Genomic DNA, 22,569 nt, shown 5'->3' with positions numbered 1-22,569 from the left:
TACTGCTTCTGAAAACCCGCTGGAGCATCAGCTAGGAAGGCCAGTTCCAAATGGACAGCATATAACGACAACTACAACTTACAGATACAAAGAGAATGAAAAATACAGAGACACAAAATGAAGACATAGAAAGAGATTAGGTCAAAGCTCCTTGGAAATCCTGGCCACCTAGAAATGTAGCATGAAAAAATACAGTTAGCTTCCAGGAAGACCGTGCAAAAAGAGGATGGACACAGATATTCTTAAACTGTTCGACAGTGTGGTGAACAAAGTTATGAGCAGGCAATCTTCAGTTTTCCTCCCAACTTCCTTTACTGGATGTGAGACCTGAGCTTCTCTGGGCCTCAATTTCCCAGATGTAAAGACTTTAGACAAGACAGCCTTGGATGCAGCTCTGGCCGTGCTTGAGGGCTGTGACTTAGTTTCTAGGAGTTCTCTAGGACAGGGGCTTTCTAGGAGGTATTACTTCTAGACGCAGTGTGCCTGGGCCACTCCTTCAGGCTTGAAGAAAGCAGGGTTGGGGTACAGGGAGGAAAAGAAAGAGGAGACAGGAGCTGGGGTCCAGCACACACTTACAGCTCATCGTCGTACTCCTTGGGAGGACAGACGGCAACAACAAGATCGATCCAGTCCTGTGGGGAGAAGCCATGTGCCCGTGAGGATGCACTGATGGTGGAATGGTGCATCCACCCTGCCACTCCATCCCCATTTTTGAACACCATGGTTCAAGGTCAGCTTGCTGGGCCCTTCTTTCCATGGTGGCTCAATGGTCTGTGGAAACTTCCAGTCTCTCAGGTACAGAACCATAGAGGGCAGGGACTCAAGACCCTCGAGTGACACTAAGTTCCCAAACGCTGATCAATCAGGGCCAGGGGGCAATCTTAGAATAACCTGAGGAAATTTCTTAAAACTGTAGGCTCATAAACCTGGTCTTTGGAAGTAGGAGGTGGGTCCTGGGAAGCATATTTTAACAGGCTCTTTTGATATTGGTATTTCCAGTGCAGAGCCAATTGAAGAACTTTTGGCCTACCTTTCTAACACTAACATTTTAATAGCCTCAGTGGCAGCATGGCCATCCATGGCTTATCCATCATTGTCCATCCTTGGTTTAAGTGTATCCAATGAAAAGTATCTGAAACATCACTGGACCTTTCTACCATGTCATGACTTCCAATATTAGGCTGAAATCTCTCCCCAGGACCTCTCCCCATCCATTCCAGCTCTGCTCTCGTGAGAATACTAATGTACCCTCTACCCTGATGCAGCCCTTCAGATAATCAAAGACAATCATCGTGTTACCCGTGAGTCTTCTCTTCTCCATATCCCATCATGTGGGTCCCAGTCCCATCCGATCAGCTTCCTCGGCACTGAACTTATTACCTCAGGCTCGGCTGCCTGCATACAGTTGTACAAGTTGTGCACTGCACAACATGAGGGGGGTACCCTTCACACTGTGGTCTATAGGAGGGTATCCCCCTCTGATTGTGCAGGGCACAGTGTAAAAGGACTTATGTGGTGGCCCTGACCTAACTGGGTATCTGAAAAAACTACCACTAGGCCCTCCTTCATCTGGGGCCTCTACTTCTGTTAATGCTTTCTAATATGCCATACACTCAACCCTGTTGAGCTTTGTCCAGTGTACACTTAGAGAAGAGATTTTTTTTCTTTTTCCTTGAGCGGGCTGCCATACTTTTAGAGTTTGTATTTCTGCAGTTAGCTTTTTACACCTAGGGTCAGAAATACAGTATGGGTTTGTTTTTGTGTTGTTTTTTTTTTTTCAATCTCACATTTTGTCCAATTTAGACCACTGGTTGGCTGGGGTATGTGGATGGCACACAACAGATGCCTGGACTCTGCATATGGCCCTGGGATGAGGCACCCTGACTGGAAGGCCAGAATCTGCAGCAGACAAAGAAGGGAGGGAAGGGGTCACTCTTACTCCCTGACTCCAGGCTTTCTGTAGGGCAGCCTCTGCCTCCGCCAGAGTGTAGTCAGTCACAATCTTGCCATTGATTGCCATGATCTCGTCCCCTTTTACAATGCCACCTGTAAGAATCAGATGATGCCGATTAGTTGACTGGGCTATACATCACATGTACAAGGCCCGGGGCTTGACCAGGGCACTTCAGGGTTGCAGAAGCCGCCTGAGCCCTGAGTTCTGAAAGCTCATGTTCAGAAAGCAGGAGCTGAAACAACCCACCGTGTTGCTCAAGGCCATTTCCTACCCACTTACACCCTCACCCAAGCTCATGTAGATTTGAGACACTGATGGGGAAGCATTGCCACAAGCTTTTGTCCCGGGCCTTTGTTGCTGGCTCTGATCAAAATCAAAAGGGGATAGTCCTTAATTGCAGCACGATTTTCCAAAACATGAGTTAGTTCTGCTAGTGAACACTCTCCACGCACCGGCCAGACTTGTCCACTGCAGCTTCCTGAGTTTCCAAGCTCTTTCCTGCCTCTGCTCTCTCTTCTCTTCTTTCAGGTCTCAAATAATATGTCTCCTCAGAGAGGGCTTTTCACTCTAAAATAGACCTTTCCTACTATTCTCTCACAGCATCCTGGCCTTTCTCTGGACAGCATTTCCCCACAATTTGTAATCAGTTATCTGTTTGCTTGTTCACAGTTGGGTTCTCCTGCCAGACCATAGGCTCCGGGAGGGCAGGGACTGTCTTTTAGGCTCACTGTTATATCCACAGCATTTAATGTAATACCTAGCACAAAACAAGAATACAATAGCTATTTGTCAAATAAATGAATTATGTCAAAAGATATCTTTAGCTAAGATGTCCTGTGGTTTAATTAATCTGAGAAATGTGGAATTAAAAGTTCATCACTGCAGGACTTGTCTGAGCCTTTAGAGTGTTAATAGAAATTGTGGTTATCCAAAAAATGAGTAGATTGTATATCACTTCACACACATCTTCTACTTCAGAACCCTTTTTTAAGGATTTTCTACCAGCAGCTGTGTCCACAGAACACATTCTGGTTGACAATGACATAGATCAATCAGAGGCTTTGTGGGCAGGAGCGTGAAGGCCCACAGGGGTTGTGGGGTGTGCAACTGAAGAGAGAAGCTGTGGTGGCTTAAAACACACATGCTCTGGGGAAATTTGTAGCAGCAGTTGCTTGCATGGTCAAGGCCACTGTCACTCATTCCCACTGAGTTGGAAACAATTCATAGCTGATCCTCCAATGGGTTTACAAGGCTGTAAATCACACCGGAGATTGTTCATCTTTCTTCCTTGGAGATGCTGGTGGATTTGAACTGATAGAGGTGTGGCCTTTTGGGTTAGTAGCACAACTCCCTTGTGTTCAAAGTAGTGAGGGACACAGACAGCCACTTTCTCTGGTCAGTGGGACTCTGGATGGGTCACTAGTGACTTTTACTTTTCTGTTTCATATAAATCCTTATAGTTTGAATTTATTTAAAGTGTATGCTGTTGTTGTTATGTACCATTGAGTCACCTGCAACTCATAGCTCTATCCTCAGCCAGTCTCACTGACTCCAACACACCTACCCCTACTATCCCAGTTCCTGCCTCAGTCCATTGCATCCAGGGTCTTCTCCTGCACTGTCCCTCCACCCTTCTGAGCATGATATCCTTCTCCAAGGACTGGCCCCATATGTCGAAGTAAGTGAGATGGAGCTCCAAAATCCTAGCCTCCAAGGAGAAACTTGGTTTCACCCTCACCAAGACAGACAGACAGACCCGTTTGTTTCTTAGCAGTCCATGGTATGTTCAATACTCTTCTCCAGCATCGCAACTCAAGATGTCGATTCTTCTTCTATCATTCTTAGTCATTGTATAGCAAGTAATTGTGAAGACCATCACACACCTTAGTCCCTCTCATTGTTCTTTAGACTTTTGAGAGGTCTCTGACAGCAGACTTCCCAATGCAATTCATCTTTTGCTTTTCTGACTGCTGGTGCCAATATGCTACCTCTTCCCTTTATTTTTTTTTTAAAGAATTTTAATAAAATTGAAGTCACATGAATTCAAGGTAGTGGCTCACATCTGAGGGGAAGATGGAGAGTGCAAATAGGCCTTGACTATGTCTGAAATGTTTTACATGGTAGGCTGGTGATGGGGATGTTTGTTACATCATTCTCAATGTTTTTCCAAGTCTGGAATAATTAAACATTTAAGCAATGTGGGGATAAGTTGTACCCCAGGGAGTGAAACTGAGTAGGATGTTCTTGGAAAGGCAGTCTTGTCAGCATCTGGTAGTTTGGCACCCCTGGAAGGCACAGTGGGATCTGGTACACCTGTGTGACTGCAGGCCAGGTCCCAGGGTCTGCCCTAGGGCACTACATGAGACTGGGCAGAGGATGGACCCGGGTGAGAGGGCTTTCCATGGTGGTCATCCAGGTTGCTAAAAGCAGGCATCTGTTTGCTCTACTGCAGAGCCTTGCGGAACCCCCCTGCCATCCCCAGACCAGCACCTGGCTGGCTGTACTCACCATGCCGCTCAGCAGCCCCCCCTTCGTAAACAGCCGAGACAACCACCTTCCCGATAGGGGAGTCCACGCCACCTTCCAAGGCCAGGTCCAAGGATCCCTCCTGGTGAGAAGAAAGCCAGCCTTGGGGTGCCAAGCAGACAACAGCCATGGGCACCTGAGCTGCAAGGAGCTTCTTAGCAGGGTCACAGAGAAGGCAGAGGAGCATGGGGCCTGCAGTACTGCCACCATAGGGGGAAATGGGACGTGTATGCCCAGTGGGACCTAGGTGTGTGGTTCCCCCATGGGTGGGTGAAGGTGGTGAGGATTTGAGGGACCACCTTAAGAGTAGAAAAAGGAAGAAACCGAAGCCAGAAGGGACGACAAAGAAGGATGGGGCCTCTCCAACCTTCTTTATGCGCAGGAGTCGGACATCCTTCCCAATGATCTGTTCTGGGGTGAACTAGAAAGAAAAAAGGGAGATTTGAGTTCATCTAGAAAGGAGGTGGGAGGGCATGGAAGTGTAAGCCAGGCACTCGGGGACTCTGGGCCTCCAGAATACTCGGGATAAGGGCACTTTTGCCAGCTCTGCCCCATTGATCTTCAATTAGGGGGTCCCAGGCCTCTTGAGGGACACACAGCTCCACACACAGCCCCTTGAGGGCCACAGACCACACATATCACAACTCTCTCCTCTACTAACCATGTGATCTTAAGAAAATGAAGAAATTAACCTTTCTGTACCTCAGTATCACCATGAATGAAACGGAAATGCAGTTTCTTCATGGGTTTATTGTGAGGACGGGGTGAGAGATATGCTTTGTAACTAGTTACTTGTGTATGGATAGCAAGTGTAAGTGCACACACATTCACACACACACACACACACACACACACACACACACACACGTGCACGAAAGAAGCAGCCACATGAAAGAGTGGTTTGGGACATTCCTGGGCTCCTTATCCCATCACCCCATCTCTGGGTCTTGGGGCCCAGAACACATTCTGACAGACTGTACCCATCAGATCTTGGGTAACTGCCCTGGGGGAGGGAGTTGTCTCTTACCATCGAGTAGGGGTCAAAGCCTTCCTCATATTTCCGGAAGTCCTGGAAGCAAAAGGAGAACTTCAGGATCTACTAGCAGAGGTGGGGTAGGAAGCAGGCTCAGGGAAGCAGAACAAGAGGGGGAATGGGTCAGGACCGTGGGTCAGAGATAGGGAGTTGGCAGGGGAGATCCAGGCATAGCCTAGTTGAGGGATGCAGAAAGGAGCTGGCAACCACAACAGCCAGAGCAACCCTGCCCAGGAGAACTGGGAAGCTACAGGGAAATGTTGAAGGTCCTGGGCTGGGGTCTGGCACTGTGGCAATCTCTGCCATGCGACCCCGACTGTGTAGTTGGTGTGGGCAGGTAGTGCCTGCCTTCTGCAAACTTCATCTCCCCCCAGTTCTCCTAAGTTCTCTTACACCCCTCTTCATTTCTCCCAAGGGGCCAAGTGAGGTCAGGGCTAGGCCTCAGCTTCTCTAATGCTTCTCCTCATCTTTCTCTGACTAGTGAGAAAGAACCAACACTATTCTATGCGCCATGCACCCTCCCAGCCCAGGAGTCACACACAATGAGCAGGAGGCAGGGGAGGCCACACAGCTGGAGGTACCAGGAGTCCCAGGCCTGAGGGAGCAAAGCCTTTGCTCCTCTCCACAGGAAGGAGGAGTGAGAGAGAAGCCCACGGCAGGTGCTCTCCCAGACCTTGCAGGACCAAGGGGACTTGTGTACACAAACTTCCTTTGGCTGTGGCAAACACTGTGCAGTGTGCCCTGGGCCTGTGGTCAGCACTATGGGGACGCCATAGTTCCCTTAATACCCAGCACATCTTGTGATTCCTGGTCACAAGATGAGAGCCCAACATCACAGATGAATCTTTGGGCAACCCCAGGCCATCATCCTCGCTGGCCTCCATCCCAGGCTCAATCCCAAAGAAGTCTTGAGTCTGGTCCATGATTGAGGTTATAGACCAACCCATGTTGGTCTATAGGAGTAAAGACAGCAGATAGAGAATGGGTGGCAGATATCCACGTGTACAGGGGTCATGAGACAGCAGATGGGCTATTAATTCTTGGTTCCTCTTTCATTGAGAAGAACTCTGTCTGCTCTGGCCTGTTTCTTTGAAAAAAATGGAAGTAAAGTCCAATTTTTCTCCTCAGTTTTTTCTAACCCTAAAGAAAAGACCAACACCTGCAGGGATGGGCCAGATGACAGATATTTAGACCTTGTTGTAAATTAGATCTCATCCACCATTAGTCATTAGATCTTTCTTTCAAAAGCCATTATAATTGGGTTGGCCCTTAAAGAGAGAGCCCAACCTCTCATTCAACAGATGGAGAAATAAGACCCAAGAAGCCACATTCATGCTCAAGACTTAAAGGGCTTGATTCCCAACTGGCGGCCTTGAGCCCCTCATCATCCTGCCTCTCTTCTTTTGTGGCTCACTTGTGCCCTAAACCAGGTCCTTAAAAGCTTACTTGCAATTGTGGTGCATTGAGAGGGCCAAGTGCTACAGGGCCTGACCTGGCCAGAGCCAAATCCAGGAGCTCGTAATAGCTGTGTCATCATGAGTCAAGTCCCTAATGTCTCAGCTTCAGTTTCTTGCCTATAAAATGCAGATGATGCCAACGGTGACCTCCTAGGGTTTTAGTAAAGAGTGAATGAGCGATTATACCAGAAGTCTTTAGGAACTGAACTTGGCACAGCACACCTTCAAAGTGTTCGTTGTCGCTCTCCTGTCACTCTCCAGACCTGGCCTGGGAGCAGCTGTTTTTTGCAGACACTCCTGTGTCCCTACACAGGTGACATCTCCTTTTAGCTCCTTGCCTGCTCTGATCATGGGTTATCAGGAAAGAAGCTGGAGATGCAGGGCTGCCTGCCCAGGACGTCTTTCTCTCTCAGACTTGGGGGTCTCTTCCATTAGTCCATGGCTCTCTACACATAAGCCCCAGGAGGCAGAGAGGATTTGTAGTTGACAGTCTGTCAGATGCCACTGAGAGAGACCACAAGGACTTCTGGCAGATGGAAGACCTGGTCCCTACTAATCTGCTAGTTAGGTGGGTTTGGGTGAAGCTATGATCTATTTTGAGTCCACAAATAGAGAAAATGCAGGGAACCTCTTTTCTCCTAGGGCTGAGACAAAGTTTCACCTTGATCTCATAACTCCTCTGAGGGATCATTCCACCCTGTTCCTCTTTGAGTAAGTAATGAGCTTCCATTGCTAAGAGTCCCTTCTGCTATGAAACTTTGCCCTGCCCTCTGGCAATGAAGAAGCCATTCTGGTTTAAGGCTCCCAGCAGAGGGCGCTCTGGGCCACTACAGAATCTTCACAGCGGAGGAGTCAGGCACAAAGGGGAGGAACCAGGCAGGAAGGAAAACACACACAATGGGTGTCATTTTACTTGTCTGAATGCCGTCTGATAAACCACCATCCTCTTCAACATTTCCTGCGGCTGACAGAAGAAAGGAAAAGAAAAAGAAAAGAAAGAGTTCTATACCACATATTATCAACTGGTCTCTTCTGCCCTCTGGTGCCCAACTCTGGGTTACCAGCCTGGGCTGCCCTGTCCATCCCTCTCTAAAACACACACACAGCCTGGCCAACGTCAAGGGACAGCTCCATAGCCCTGGATGCAGCAGCTACCCAGTTCTGTTCCTGCAGACACGGGCTCGTCATTAGCCAGAGAATGGAACGTGCATCGCATCAGCAACTTGTCTCAGGAGCATGAACTTTGCTCTTTGGGGAGCTGAGAGGGAAGCTCTAGCTTTAGCCCAGAATAAATGTCTGAGCTGTTGTGCCCTGACATTTGGATAGGATTTCCTTGAGGAGGAAATAAAAATCCTGTCAGGGCTCACTGCCCGCCGTGGGTGAGGGAGTCAGTCAGTGGGCAGGCATCCCCAGGAAAAGGACACACAGGTCTCAGCTCGCTCAGCTGTCTGTCACTGAGGCTGGGCAGACCCTTCCCCAGGGCCACACCCTGGACTCTGAGCCTCATCAAAGGGGAGCAGGGAAATGGAGCCAGGAAGGGGTCTGCTGTGCCGTTCCTCATCGGAGGCTGCTCACACACCCAGCCCATGACAGAGACTAAGCCAACTGGAATTTCTGCAGGTTGGTAAGATGGCAAGTCGGGTGATTAGCTTGTACTTTGTAATTTGAAAGGCTTGGAAGTAAGTCCTGGCTCTTCCTTAGATAACTGACTTAATCTCTCAAGGCCTTCGTTTCCTCACATATTAAATTTTTGCCACTGTTAGTCCTGACTCCTGGTGACCCCAAGTGTTAGAACAGAATTACTCCATAGAGTTTTATTGGCTGTCATCTTAATGGAAGTGGATCACCAGGTCTTTCCTTCCATGGCACACCACTAGACGGATTTGAATTGCCAACTTTTAACAGGCAAGCACAACCTTTTTAAGACATCTTAAGGAAAAAAAAAACCCCACAACAAAACAAGTCAAGTTGATTCTGATTAACTGAGATCCTATAGGACCTACTCTCAAATTGACAGGACAGCCAAAGCCTGTGGTCAGAAACAGGGTTTCCACTGGTAATATCCATGTAGACTCATCTCTTGGTCAATGGAACGTTAGGAGATTCTGATGTCAGTTTGTGACCCACCTCACTTTCCCTCTAGAGGGAGCCCTTGTTTGCTCTTCCAGAGACACCCTGGAGGAGGGGTCTCAGCGGCTTACCAGGACCTCGGATTTCACAGCGGGCCTGTAGATGAAGTTGGCTTCCTGATGGACCATGACAGGCTTGGAGATGGTGGACACTCCAGGGCCTCGTGGGGGCTGTGGGCTTGGGCAAAATGTCTACAGGGGTTAGTTTAAGAGAGCCCCATGTGAGGTCATGGTGGGGATGGCCCAGGTCAGCTATGGCACTTCTACAGACATGCATATTCACACCCATGCACATGCTGAACCAGCTGGTTCATTCTCTTTACTGATCATGGGAGGTATGATTTTTGGCAAAAAGACAAGAAATCCACTGGTCATAGTGTGATATGAAGGCACAGAAACTAAGTGATTCTAAGAATCATGGGCCTGGGCCAGAACTCATCTGGGGGAGTATTAGTAGCTACTGTCATTCAGGATACTCTTGAGAAGTTCTTTCTATGTGGCCATGGGCGCCATCTCTTATGGTTTCAGGCTCTAGACTATACCAAACATATACTGTCCCTGGTGGTGGGTTACATAGTCTCTAGAAGCTGTAGGCGGAGGACCAGTAAGAGTGGCACCCATGAGAGCTGAGCAAACCACGTGCTTTATAACCCACTCGATCACCTCCTTGCTGCTCTTGCCTTGTCATCCTTATGTTCTTTCACCTGTGATGCCCTTTAAAAAGTAAGATAAAATTCCTCCATGTCTCACCTTCCCTGCCTGAGCTTATACACCCTCTACTGTACAAAGATGTCTCCAGCTTCTAATTAGAAACGAATCTCCCACAGCCAGTGCCCACTTTCTAGCTAAATTTTTCCAGCTCTGCTGCTCATTCTTCAGCTGGCAAGTCACTGGGCCCACAGGCATGTCACTCTGCTCTGAGTCCTTGTCCACACTGCCCTTATCCCCGCCTCTCACCAAGAGGCACAAGGCAGGTGGTCTGTCAGTGGCTGCAGCACTGAATTTGTCCAGGGAAAGCTGCCCATCTCCGTGGAGGCCTAGCACAGGGTGTAGCTCTCTGTACCAGCCTAACTCAGCCTTCTACAAACTGGCTCTTGGCTGGACTTTGGTGGGGGAGCATTGCTGGTGCAGGCAGAGCTGCAGGCACAGGGCACCATCAGAGTCTCCCCACTGCGAGACTCTACCTATCCTGCATTTGATGCCCTCTTGACTCACATAGTCCTTCTCCCAGGTTCCTCTGAATTCTCTTAGACACCTTATTCTTCTCTTCCTGCAAGAACACCAAACCATGCAGGAAGGGACAGAAAACTACAGGCCAGATGCTCTTGACTCTGCTCCCCAAAGGCCCCACCTTCAGCTGCTTTGGCTCTGACTCAAGCCTGGTCCCATTGCAACGGCAAACAGAGGAAGTTTTTTCATCCCCCCCCTGCCCCCCTTTGAGATCAAAGCTTCATGCCTTCCCTGGAGAATTGTCTCTTCCCAATATAATCATTGGATTAAAACTAATTAATAAGAAATTTATTATTGAGAAAGAGTACTGCTGCCCATTCCCTGGCATTCAAGAAAAATCACTCTACTCTTTTAATAGTACATCTGGACACTTCTTGGGACTCTCTCCTTGTAATCTTTTCTGTAGCTGGAGCGTGGTCAGAACTTTCTGGGTAAGGGTCCTGAACATTCAAATCAGGGACAAGCTGTACTTCCCTTTTGATGTTACATAAATTTGCCCTGACTTTGAAAAACCAGAACTAGCTCCTATTCACAAATACTTTTTCATCACGATCATATTACTTGCTGTATATGTAGCTTTAAAATAACTTTAAAAACATTGAACTAACATTATTTTTAACTAACTTACTCACTGCCTTCGAAATGGCTCTGACTCATGGGAGTCTCCGTGAGGCTTTTGAGACTGTGACTGGCAGGTAAGCAAGACTGCTCATCCTCTGTCTCAGAGCAGCTGTGGGTCTGAACTGCTAGGACAACCTCTTGGTTGCAACTTCCTACAGCCTAGCCCATCAGAACTCCCTTTCTTGAACTGAAGTAAGGCTAAATAAGAACTGCATGCATCTGTTCCAACTCATCTACAAATGAAACTTACAGATCTCATTCATAACCTGGGGACTCCCATTTTAAGCCAATGGAGCTAGCTGGCTGGAGCCACTGAAAAGGGCACTGCAATGTTCCAATACAGCCTTTGACAGTATTATTATTTATTTACAAGCTTCATACCTTTCTCCTGCTTTTTCCTCCCTTTCTGTTAAACCATGACATCATACCCTATAGCCAGAGCTTTCTGGGCTAATACCAAGAAATGACTGGCTGTGACAAAGAGCTCTGACTATTCATTAATATAACCTTGGCAGTGTTATGTCAAACATTAGCAGCCCTTACCAGCTCAGAGAAGCAGAAAAAAAAAAAGCAATAAACAGTGGAAGAATATGATGTTATTCATCTCAAGGATCACACACAGGTAATTTACCATACAACACAGCACTTCAAAATCGGGAGAAACTGTACACGTGCATGACATCTACAGCATGCATGTTGGGGGACCCATTCTAGACAATGGGGTGAGGTTTCCTCTGGATTCCACTTGCAGAGCAGTGAAGAAGGTGGAAACAGGAACCCTTCCCCCAGTTGTGTGTCCAAGCAGAGCATGCAGGCAGGGCTGGTACCTTTGGGGTGGGCGGGAAGCTCCGCTCAGGGATGGGAGAGTTGGTAGGTTTCCCACCATGGTTCTTTGCCTCCCAGTCCTCTGTGGGATTGCTTGTGTCCCCAACACGGAAGGAGTGGTTGCCCAGTGCCTCTTCCAGGGCCGAGGGCAGTGGGCGGGTGGGAGTGAGGTCTTGGGTGGGAATGGATGGTGGGGGAGGGATAGGAATGGGGGGTGGAGTGCGTTGCACCCAGGGTGAGGATGAGGCACTCACTCGGCCTGATGCGGGAAGGACAGGGGGTGCAGGGACCTTGGTGGGTGTGTTGGAGGGTGGAGGGAGGGGCATCACAGGTAAGGCAGAGGGAGGCTTGGGGGGGTAGTAGAACATGTCCAAGGGGATGTCGTCCAGATCAGTGGTGTGGAGGTGCAGCCCACCTGCGAAGCGTCTCAGGGGTGGGACGAGTGGTGACATGGAAGGTGGAGGTGGTGGGGGCCCTGTGGTCATCTGAAGAGTGTAAGGAGTTAGGTAACTGTCCAAGCTAAAGGTCATTCACTTCACAGCACACTTGTCTAACTTGACTCTGGGTTTCTCTGGCTGCTAAGGGCCTACCACCCTCGGACCAGAACTGTGGGGATGCCACTTCTGTCACCTGAGGGCACAGAGAAGCCAGCACCAGGCAGTGACTAGGGCGTGCTCAAATGCAGAAGGGTCCCCAGTTATGTTGACCATGGATGTTAAGAAAAGCAAATGTATAGCTTATCATCTAAACTGGTCATGCCCGACAGAGAAAAGGCTGCTCTTTATAACTGTCAGCATGAAGGCTTAACTGGGACTGCCTCAGATGAACTATAGGTTACATCCACTCCGGAGATAAGCTCAGAAATACATGGCGCTCCTTCCAAGAGCAGAGGGGGATATGGCATGGTAGGGGTGGGCTTTGGGTAGTGGTCCGGGCACTGGGTTTGGTGGGAGAATCTTCCAGGGCCCATTTTTCCTCCTGTTGCCCTCACAGCGGGTCATTCTGAGGGCAGCAGGAGGGTGGATGTGGAAAGACGGGGTCTGTTACCTCTGGAATCTCATTATCAGCAGAGGAAATCTGCTCAAGGCGCGTCTGACAGAGCCTTTCCACCCAATACTGAATCTTTTCCGATTCCTCAAGGTCTTCCCGTTCTGTCTCCGATACCTGGGACCCCAGACCGGCAGAGGGAAGAGGACAAGGGTACACTGCAATCACACGTGGGTGGCAATGGGACAGAAACCATTTCGTTCAAAACCACTATGATACTGTGAGGCATGTCAACTCTGAAAAAACCTAGGCTTGTTGCATCTGGCCCCAGAGGAGGCAGACACGGGTGGAGGGGATGGTGGCAGACAGACTTAATGGCATCTGTAGGCAGAGTCAGAGAGGTTCATGTATTTCACAGGATTAGCGGCCCCCAAGTCCCCACCAACCCTGACATTCCAACAAAGGCCCCTTTATAGATTCCCTGCACATTCCAGAAGTTTAACCTCACTCTTTGATTCCCGCCTCTAGGCTGCCTTGTCCTCAGAAACACAAGCTCAATTTTTATCTTTAATTTTGAAACTAATTTGTTCCTAACGCCAGACCTAATCAACATCACATTTCCCAGGACTTCACCAGCTTCGTAATCTAATCAGCTTGGCATTCAGATTCATGGAAACATAAGAGGGAAGCAGACACAATAATATCTCCCACAGCTTGAGAGTTAAGGCCCCGCAACCCACCTAGCACATAGAATAAGAAGTCAGTGCTACAGGACTGGTTTTGACCTGTCTTGAGCGGGAGCAGCCTTAGAAATATTCCCAGGCTGACGAGGTCTCACCTTGGGTATACACTACATTGAGAGGAATAACCTTCAGTCTATTGCCCTGAGGAGGTGGGATTGTGTCAGACCAGCTGCATGAAAGGATTAGCCCCAGATGCTCAGAGTCAAGCTAGGAGGAGGATCCCTGGCCTGGGACTCAGACTCTAGCCAGGAGGTCACACTGACTCAGACTTATTGACGGTAGGTGGAAGGCTAACAGTAGACCTACAGACTTAGCTTCAGGCCCACTCATATCATGAGCAGGGAACCTGGCCTTGGAACCAACCCAACATGTGAGACCCGGCCTTTGGACTCACAGGGTTTGAGGAAACAGCCACAAACTGTTAACCAGGTAGATAGGAGGGGATAACACAGTCTGGGTAGAGGCTGGCCTCAAGCCCATACTCTGAGCAAGGAGGTGAATTTCAATTCCAAACATACACCCTAAGGAAAGGGGTGAGTCTCAGATGATCCCGGGAGGCAGGATGGTCTCATTTTCCACACTGGGGTTGTGGTGGGGTGAGGAAACAGGGCTTACCCCAGCCTTGAACTTCATCCTGGGAAAACAACCTTAGCTGGTGCCCTGGGCCTGTGGCAGAAATTCCTAGCCTGTGCCTGAGGATGCTTGTCTGGCCAAGCATGGGGCACATACCTCTTGGGCCAGACGGTTGATCTTTAGCTGCTTTTCCTTTTCCAGCATCTCCTCTTTCTCTTTGTAAAGCTTTTGCTCAAACTCCAGTTCTTTCTTATTCTTTCTCAACTCCTGCAGGCTGTCATACTTGGCTTTCTTCTTATCTTTTCCTCTCTGAGTAGATATGGCATTGTTTATATGACAAGGGTTACACAGTAGTGTTGACATTGGAACAGCACAGCACACAGGACATTCAGTTCTCAGCACTGGGCAGCCACTCCACCATGCGCCTCTGTCCCAGCTCTGCCCACGCCACTGGGCATCTGCCCTCAGGTGTAGACAGATAGGCTGCTGCTGCCCACTGTAGGGTGTCAATTAGAAAACCATCTTACTGCTTCCAAACTTAGTCAGTTGGATGGCCTTGGCTAAGTGCCTTAACCTCTCTGGGCCTGTTCACCTCATTTCAGGAAAGTATCTTCCTGAAAAGACTTGCTACTTAGAACATACGAAATAACATGTGAAAGAGCTTTGTAATTTGCAAAGTGCTGTGCATCATACAATGTTACATGTTTCCTAGTATATAGGCAAATGCTTGCGCTATCAGCTGGGGAAAGAGATGTGTCTGGGGATATTCCTGGTGAGTCAGGCAGGATAAGTCTCCCCTGCAGAGATCCTCTATCCTGAGCTACACTGTGGAAGCCAGCCTCACATCTGGGAGCCCAGAGCTAAGGACACTAGACTTTTACCACCAAAGCTTAAGCTTCAGTTCATTTTATCCCGAGATGTCTAAGCACCACTCCCTTTGAATGGAGCACCTGAATTAAGAATTAGTCCAAAACTACAGGACTGGGGTCTGAGCAGAGAGAGGACAATAGTCTTGTTGCTTCCACAGGTTTTCAAAGTTCTAGAGGACTAGAGGAGGGAGATAAATGCCAAGAAAAAGCTGCTTATGATTTCCAGGATGCTTCTTCCAATGAGTTGTAGGAATGCCACTGGGTGAGAAGGAGAAAGAATGGAGAATTGATAGGCTGTCTAAGGGCCATGGGATCTATACTGATTATCCCTTAGGTAGGTGCGATTATCCCCATTCTCTTGATGAGGAAGCAGAGGCTCAGAGAGGTGAAGTCACTGGCCTGCAGAAGATAGTTATTAAGCAGTGCCAGGCTTTAGACCTGAGTCCATCAGGTCTCACACTTTTTCTATTGCATCTTGATAATGAAGTGGCAAGCTGGAGGAAGTGGGGAGCATGGCAGTGGGTGTCAGCCCCATCACTAGCATGGTAAACAGCACTCAGGAGAAATGATAACAGAATCAACATGAAGATCTAGATGAAGGAGGAAACCAACCCTCATCCCCAACAAGCCTTCATGGAGTGCTCTCACATGTCTGGAACCTTTCAGCATTCAAGGTCTGGAATGAGAAACTGACTTCCCTAGCAACAGACATGCAGATTTCCTCTGACACACTGTGTCTCCCTTCCTAACTATACCCTTATTAGTTGTGGCCACTTCTGGGACTTACCCCAAGAACAATCTATGAACCACTGGAGAACACAATTCTCATTGCTTCAGACTCCTGCCTAGTTCCTTATCTACCCTGTTCACCTGAGCCTTGGCTTAGTTGATAGATGAATACCCACCACTGCATTATAGGTTCAGACAACAATGTCCCAAGAGGAGCTAGGAACATTATCCCCAATGACAGCCTGTTAGAATAAGAGGATGGCCTCCCGCAGGGACCATCATGAGCACAACGGTCATTATGTTGGTTTAGAAGAACATCAGTGCTAACATTTTGGATCTGGGATTCCTGTGCTCTAACCTTAAGAAAGTAGCATCTGCTTACAGGTGCAAAAGGACGCATGGCCTCACAGCATTGTGGACAGATCTCATACAAGCTCTCCAGTGAGGCTAGTTAGTTGTGTGTGAATCTGCCTCTCCCATCAGACTGTGAACTTAGAGTAATTTACTCAAGCCATCTTGGTAGAAGGCCTTAGTAAGAACTAGGATCTTTTAAACCCAAGATTTTTGGTGCTACAGGTCTGTGGGTTATGAGCCTCAGAAGGACTTACTGGCAGCATAGGAACAGAAACCATTTCATGTTCATCTTCTCAAATAAAGGGGATGCATTGATGACCGTGGGTAGGACACTCACTTATATCACCTGGGACCCAGTGTTTCTGCTGCTGGAGACAAAGATTAGATCCACTCTGTCTCTCATAGCTCTAGAGAAAATGATGATGGATTTTTCAGAGCCACATGAAGGACATGCATCTGCTGTACTTTAAGCTGCCAGTTAAAGTCACTGCAATCACTCTTTTTGGTCCAGACTAAGCAGAGAGGCAGATGGGGTGGCTGTTCTCTCACTTCCACCAAAAGTAATTGTTCTCTCTTTTGGAAAGAAAACGAAAAAACAAAATGCCAGCTGTTTCTTGGATGACTGAATTAACACATGGGGGAAACTAGCCCTGCCATCTCAACAATTTCAAGTGATATGATTTCCAATGAACTGAGGGAGAAGAGAGCCTAGTTTCTTTATATTTGCATAGTCACTAGTACCTGGAAAGTTTGCCTAGTGTCTCCTTTAAAAAAATTAACATAAAATTCTGTACGTGTTTTTCCTCTAATTGAATTCTAGCAGTAGAGGCAATATATAGAGGAAAATGTAAAAAATCGTGCTCTGTGAGACACCCTAAGCCACATGACGTCATAGCTGTCAGCTGTTGTCTAAATAACCCCTAACTCATGGTGACCTCGTGTAAATAGAACAATCAGTGCTTTTAGACCATCTCGACGACTGTTTGCAGATTGGACTTTGGTGGTCAATAGGATTGTCACGGGCTTATTTTCAGAAAGTAGATGGCCAGGCCTTTCTTCCTAGTCTGTTTTACTCTGAAGGCTTTGCTGAAACCTGCTCAGCTTCACAGCAACACGTGGATAGACGCATCATAGTGAGCCTTCATGGACAGAAGTGTGGGGGCTGCCTAGGGTGCTGCTGACTGGGAATCGAGCCCAGGCCTCCCGCAAGGAAGGGGAGAATTCTACCAGGGTCCCCCAGTGCCGAATCTAAGTCACATGGTGAGAATGGGAAATGTAAAAGGCAGTGTTAGAGATGGAGTCTTTCCTGAAACCAAGCCAGCGTGGGAAGGAATCCTCAGAAGTGCCATGGTCTAGTTTATTCAGTGTCGTACAAATGGTGATCTGTGCTCCTAGGTAAAGATATCTATAGTTGGTGGTGGTGGTGCGTACTGTCGATCTGAACTGACCCACAGATGACCCTCCAGTGGGTTTTCAGAAGTAGTACTCACATAGGAGGAGATTGTTCACCCTTCTCCCACCCACTGAACAGCTGGTGGATTAGAACTGCATGCCTTTGAGATTGCAGCACAGATTCTTATCACCAGGCCACCAGAGCTCCCTAACAATATCTGTTAGGAACCATTATTACATTAACAACAATGTACTGAAGGAAAGGGTTGGACCTTCCCAGTATTAGATATTCCCATTTCACAGGCAGGAAGCAGTCACATATCATCAAGGTCATCCAGCTGTCAGTGCTGTGTTTCTGGGGAAGTGAGTTCTTGCCAGAAAAAGCCAGTTAAGTGATGACACCTAAATGAGCTCAGCCAGATTTACACTGATGCCTCATTTATAAATACCACGTCGTCTCAAATGGCCAAGCCATAGATTAACTGCAGTGTTTTCATAATCAAATGCCAGAGTGACTTAAAAGTCAAGAGGGTTTATGGGGCTTGGAGATACTACAGTAGGATTTAGCAGCAATAAAAGGGTGGAGGCTGGAGAAATGTACCACCCTGGGCTCATGCAGAGAGTTCTAAGACCAAGAGGGGGCTGGTCTGGCTCTCTTTGTATTAATTTGAGCAGCAGATCCTTTGCCCCAGAAACAGGCTGCATCTGGTATAGTCAGTCTTAAAAGTACACACTGTGAGTGAGCTCTAGTGGCCTAGTGGCAAGAAGCTGCACTGTAATCCTAAAAGTGCATGGTTCAAATCCACCAGATGCTTCACTGGAGAAGGAGGGGCAATCTCATCCTATGCCAGTTGGATCTGATTCGATGGTAAAAAAAAAACAAACAAATGAAAAAACCCACCAAAAACCTTACCCTGTGTATAGCCCTTACCCATGACAGCTCCTGGTCTGGTCCAGCCTTTGGGCCTCAGTAGACAAAACTGAATCTTCTTGCCACACTGGCCCCTGCTCTTTGCCCACGGGGCTGTACTGACACATGGTAGTGCCTGCTGTTATTTGAGGAGGCCTCACACCAAAATGCGTTGTCCCAGTGTGGGTCACAATACTCTGTGATTTTGCGTGCACCCAACAGAGAGGCATAGACAGGGACAGCCCTTCAGATAAACAGACTAGATCACACTGTTGATAGGATGGACAAACACTGTTTGGTAAGGTCAAAAGCCACAGCAAACTCAGCAGCAAACCAGCACGGCACTCAGACCTGCCCTACCTTTCTGATGGTCGGGAATTTGCCATCGTAACGATAAAACCATCCAAAGGCTAGAAGAACACAGAGAACAGTGATAAGGCCGGCTGAGCTCAGCCAGAGCATCCACGGGCTGCAGGCAGAAGTCGAGTTCCCAAGGAATGTGTGGCTTCATGAGAGGAAGAGCAGATCAAACAGCAAAGCTGCCCCCTCTGTCCCACACTCTACTTACCTCGTAGGCTGCAGAACATGCTCAAGACCACCTGAGAGAGGCCCCAATTCCCTGGTCCCGAGCCCTCTCACCTGCCTCTGCTTGGGATACTGGCTTTAGAAGTCAGTGCCAGAAAAATCTAAGAGAAAGCCCCCTTCTACAAGTCTTTCCAAACCAGTCTCCAAGCACAAAGCCCAATTGAAAGAAAATGAGGCCTCTCCTAACCGATGTCGGGTCCCACAGTCCAAGAACTGACTCGAGACAAAAGAGAGCCTGGGTCAATGCCTAGAACTGCTGTCAGACAGAACAAAAGTGTCTTGTCTCATGGCACAGGCCAGGCCCTCTGCTCACAACACTGAATGAGAAGGTGAAGGCCGGGGGGCAGCTCTGGAAAGGACAGTCCAGGCAGGAGTGGGCAGGGGAAATGCTCCCTAAAAAGCATATCTCCACCCAGGTCAAGATCTCCAGGGTGCAAGCCCTGCTTCCTTCTCGCAGCATGAAGGAGCAATATTCCAAACCTGTACCTTCCTGGGGCCAGGAGTGATGGCTTGAAATAATAACCTACTCTTGACCAGCCTGAGGGGAGGACTAGATTTAGAAGGCCCTCTACTGTCCTGGGAACTAGTTCATAAGTTGCTGGAGGACTACGGAGTCCTGGGGGAGAGGCCAGAGCAGCTCAGAAGGGGCTTGGGTTCGGGCAGAGTTGAGACAGAGGCAGCAGTTCAAATAAACAGAGGCTGACTTAGCAGGTTGGACAGAAGTCCTGCCCCAAGCGGGTGAGCTCCACAGACCCTTCAGCTTGCTCGGCATCTGCACTGCTGTCAGGAGGAGGCAGGCAAGAAAAGCAGAGCAGCAAAGCCAGGGAGCGAAGCGGGGGCTGCAAACCTGCTCTCCCTGCTCCTTTGTGCCTCCATCGGGGTCGTCTGCGGGCTCGAGCTCCAACTCCTCTCCCTCATCATCTACCCAGGAAAAGAGGAGGAAACTAGTGAACCAAGAGGCCTCTGGACCCACAGGCCCTCTCAGGGGTTTCCCAGGAGCCTGGAACCTGTGGCCTAGGTCAGCTTCTGATGCGCTTCTTCCCGGGTAGCTGTGATGTTAGGGCTCAGGAACCTGATAACAAGTTTTGTTGTTCTGGGATGGTCTCTGCGGTACACTGAACTTTCGGGGGCCTGTTTCTCACTATGTTAAAGGGTCTAATCACAGCATGAGAACCGTTTTGAAGGGGGTGTGGTGCAGAGGATGGGAATATCCGAGTATTTGATGACCCCAAGGGTTGGTAGTGGGAAGACAGACTCTCCTGGACCAATTCTTACCATTCAGGAAGATCTAGGTCCCAGGAGATATTTGAGTTGTGTGGGCAACAGATGGAGGCTGGGGATCTAGAGAAAGTAGGAGGGTCCCACAGGTTAAGTGGGGCACACGCGGTTAGGAAAATTTTTGATATAATATGGAAAGAATAATAAACCATTCATTCCAGTGGCTTCTGACCTGACCTCTTGGGTCTCTGATTCCTGGACATATCACAGAAGGCTGCTCATGATTTGCTTTTAGTATTCCAAAAGTTTAGAAATTATCCATTGTCAAGACTACAGGTTAGATTTCTTTGCTTTGGGCTTGGATTCTGTTTAAGTAACTGGAACAGAGATGGTCTCTTTCTAAGAATTATTATTTCTTAATAAAATAAGGAGCAGGCAAAGGATTGCTTAATAGCTTGGTAGGAAAAAACCACAGCATGATGATGGGAGATGAGAAAACTGAAGGGATCTAATTGGAAGAGAAGGTGGACTTCTCTTGTTTCAAACTCTTCAACTCTCAATGTCCCTTCTAGCTTTGAGATCTTTAGTATAAACCCCTCACACCCTCTGTCGCCTTGAGGAAGGGAAATTCTTGCATAAGGGAGCATTTGAAGTTCTCTCAAGTCCTGGAGGACTCCATGAAATGTTGGAGTTCCAGCTAGACAGTCACAGGTAAGTGGGAAGGTGCTATTTCAAGACCCTCGGGGCAGGTGGTGGTAAAGGGTTCTGTCCATCCCACCTGTGTCTTGGGTGAGCAACCTCACCTTCCACTCCTTCCTGTTGGACATGCAGGCCTCACCCCTCAGGGGCACAGAAATGTGTGTCAGGTATAACCTGTCAGCCAATCAAGTCTCAAGAGTTGAAGGGAATGAGGAAGAGAGGTTGGCCAGGGCCTGGTCCTGCTGGGCCGACACAGCTAAAGCCACTCTAGACTCCAGGAATGAAGAGGGAGCAGGAATTGAGCCGGCTCCAGGGTGCACTGCATTCCTGACTTCTCTCCAAATTAGAATTAAATTGTCGGTGCTTATGGAGATGGATGGCTCGGCAGCTGCCCTGGCTCAGGCCAGCAGACTCCTGTCAGCAACCGTATGCTTTGTGGGGTCTAGCTCAGAAAACATTTATCCTGCACACAGGAAAAAAAAAAGTTCTGGTGCCTTTTATGCTAAAAGCTTGATTTGGTTGAAAACACAAAATGAATAGCTAGTGAGAGAAAAGGTTTTTCTTTTTCCTTCTGAGACAGTGTATTTGCAACAAAGCAGAGACTCAATTTCTAAGAAGGTACAAAATTCACCGGGATTACTTTCATGAGAAGCAATTAAAATTGATTTCTCTCCTTCTGAAGCTCCTATTTCACTCCTGAGAGTAAATTAGCTGCCTGTCTAAAACATGGATTATACATCTGGAATTTATCTCTTGACCACATCCTCAACTAATCCCGAATGCCATTGGGGAGGTAGATGAAGGCATGCTTTGTCTTCCCAGGAAACCATAAGAACCTTGTACATTGCCAAGAAGAAACGTACTGGGAACTAGTTACTCTCCAGGTGGGATGGGTGGGATGGAACCATCCAGATGTCCTGCACATCCTCCTTGTTCCAAACGAACAAGGAAGCCTGTGTTGGCCAACAGGCTTGTCTTAACAGCTTGGATCTGATCCAAAGTTGGGAATGGTGCTACCCATGTCCTACTACAGGATCCCGAATGGCTACCACATAGCAGAGAGGGGGACCCTTGATTCTTGTACCTAGATTCAACATAATGGAGGTTACCAGAGTGAAAGCAGCTGCAGAAGAGACTGTTACATGTTAATGATAAAACAGCTTCCAGGTCCAACCAGGAGCTCATGGCCCCCAGATTGCCTTGCTCCTAGTTCTCATGGCAGTCCCACTGAAGTACTGAGACTGAAATCCTGCTTTGCCCTGGCGGTATGTGCAGCCTCTTGAAGAGACCTTTTGGAAGCTGAAGTTAAAAGCAGGTGGACAGGGGTCAGTTGTTGGTGGTCTGGACTGAAACTGGAGGTGATCACACAGGACACATGAAAAGAGGAGCTAGAAGGGCAGAGGGGCAGGAGGCCCCAAGATCATAGTGTAGCCACTTGACTGCAGAGGCTAGGAGGGGTCTAGGTAGGCTTTTCCCTGTCTCCATCCTTGACTTGGCATGACAAAGGTTTGTGAATTGGAATGTTGGTGGTAGAGGTCCTACAGGTGAGTTTTTTTCCACAGCTGTCTAGCAACTGTGAAGACCTTCTCAAGTTTCTCGCTGCTGGCTTCACCCAGCCTCAATTCAGAATAAGACAGCAAGAGGTCACAGCCCCCAACAAACTAAGATTGTAATCCTATGAGCCAGTTCTATTTTTGTGACAACTCTCCACTCCTTCTTTTCCAACTCTTGACTT

At 48.2% G+C, this 22,569-nt stretch overlaps 1 protein-coding gene across 1 annotated transcript in view; it reads right to left on the bottom strand.

The window, feature by feature from the left end:
* Window positions 1-572: 572 nt before the first annotated feature.
* USH1C (Usher syndrome 1C (autosomal recessive, severe)) overlaps window positions 573-22,569 on the bottom strand; it is a 38,011-nt gene continuing 16,014 nt past the window's right edge. The window contains exons 15-25 of the mRNA XM_006892076.1: window positions 18,693-18,742; window positions 14,235-14,387; window positions 12,823-12,939; window positions 11,778-12,260; window positions 9,172-9,291; window positions 7,884-7,934; window positions 5,508-5,549; window positions 4,848-4,901; window positions 4,463-4,562; window positions 1,940-2,046; window positions 573-632 (exon numbers count right to left, since the gene is read on the bottom strand). Coding sequence (XP_006892138.1) covers window positions 573-632; window positions 1,940-2,046; window positions 4,463-4,562; window positions 4,848-4,901; window positions 5,508-5,549; window positions 7,884-7,934; window positions 9,172-9,291; window positions 11,778-12,260; window positions 12,823-12,939; window positions 14,235-14,387; window positions 18,693-18,742 — 1,337 coding nt within the window. The remainder of the gene's footprint in view (window positions 633-1,939; window positions 2,047-4,462; window positions 4,563-4,847; window positions 4,902-5,507; window positions 5,550-7,883; window positions 7,935-9,171; window positions 9,292-11,777; window positions 12,261-12,822; window positions 12,940-14,234; window positions 14,388-18,692; window positions 18,743-22,569) is intronic.

This window comes from Elephantulus edwardii, unplaced genomic scaffold (assembly GCF_000299155.1).
Source record: "Elephantulus edwardii isolate Elephantulus edwardi_28Jun2011 unplaced genomic scaffold, EleEdw1.0 scaffold00109, whole genome shotgun sequence".
NCBI classification, from domain to species: domain Eukaryota; kingdom Metazoa; phylum Chordata; class Mammalia; order Macroscelidea; family Macroscelididae; genus Elephantulus; species Elephantulus edwardii.
Note: the sequence above shows the minus strand (reverse complement) of the source record. Positions and strands in the feature narration are given on the sequence as shown.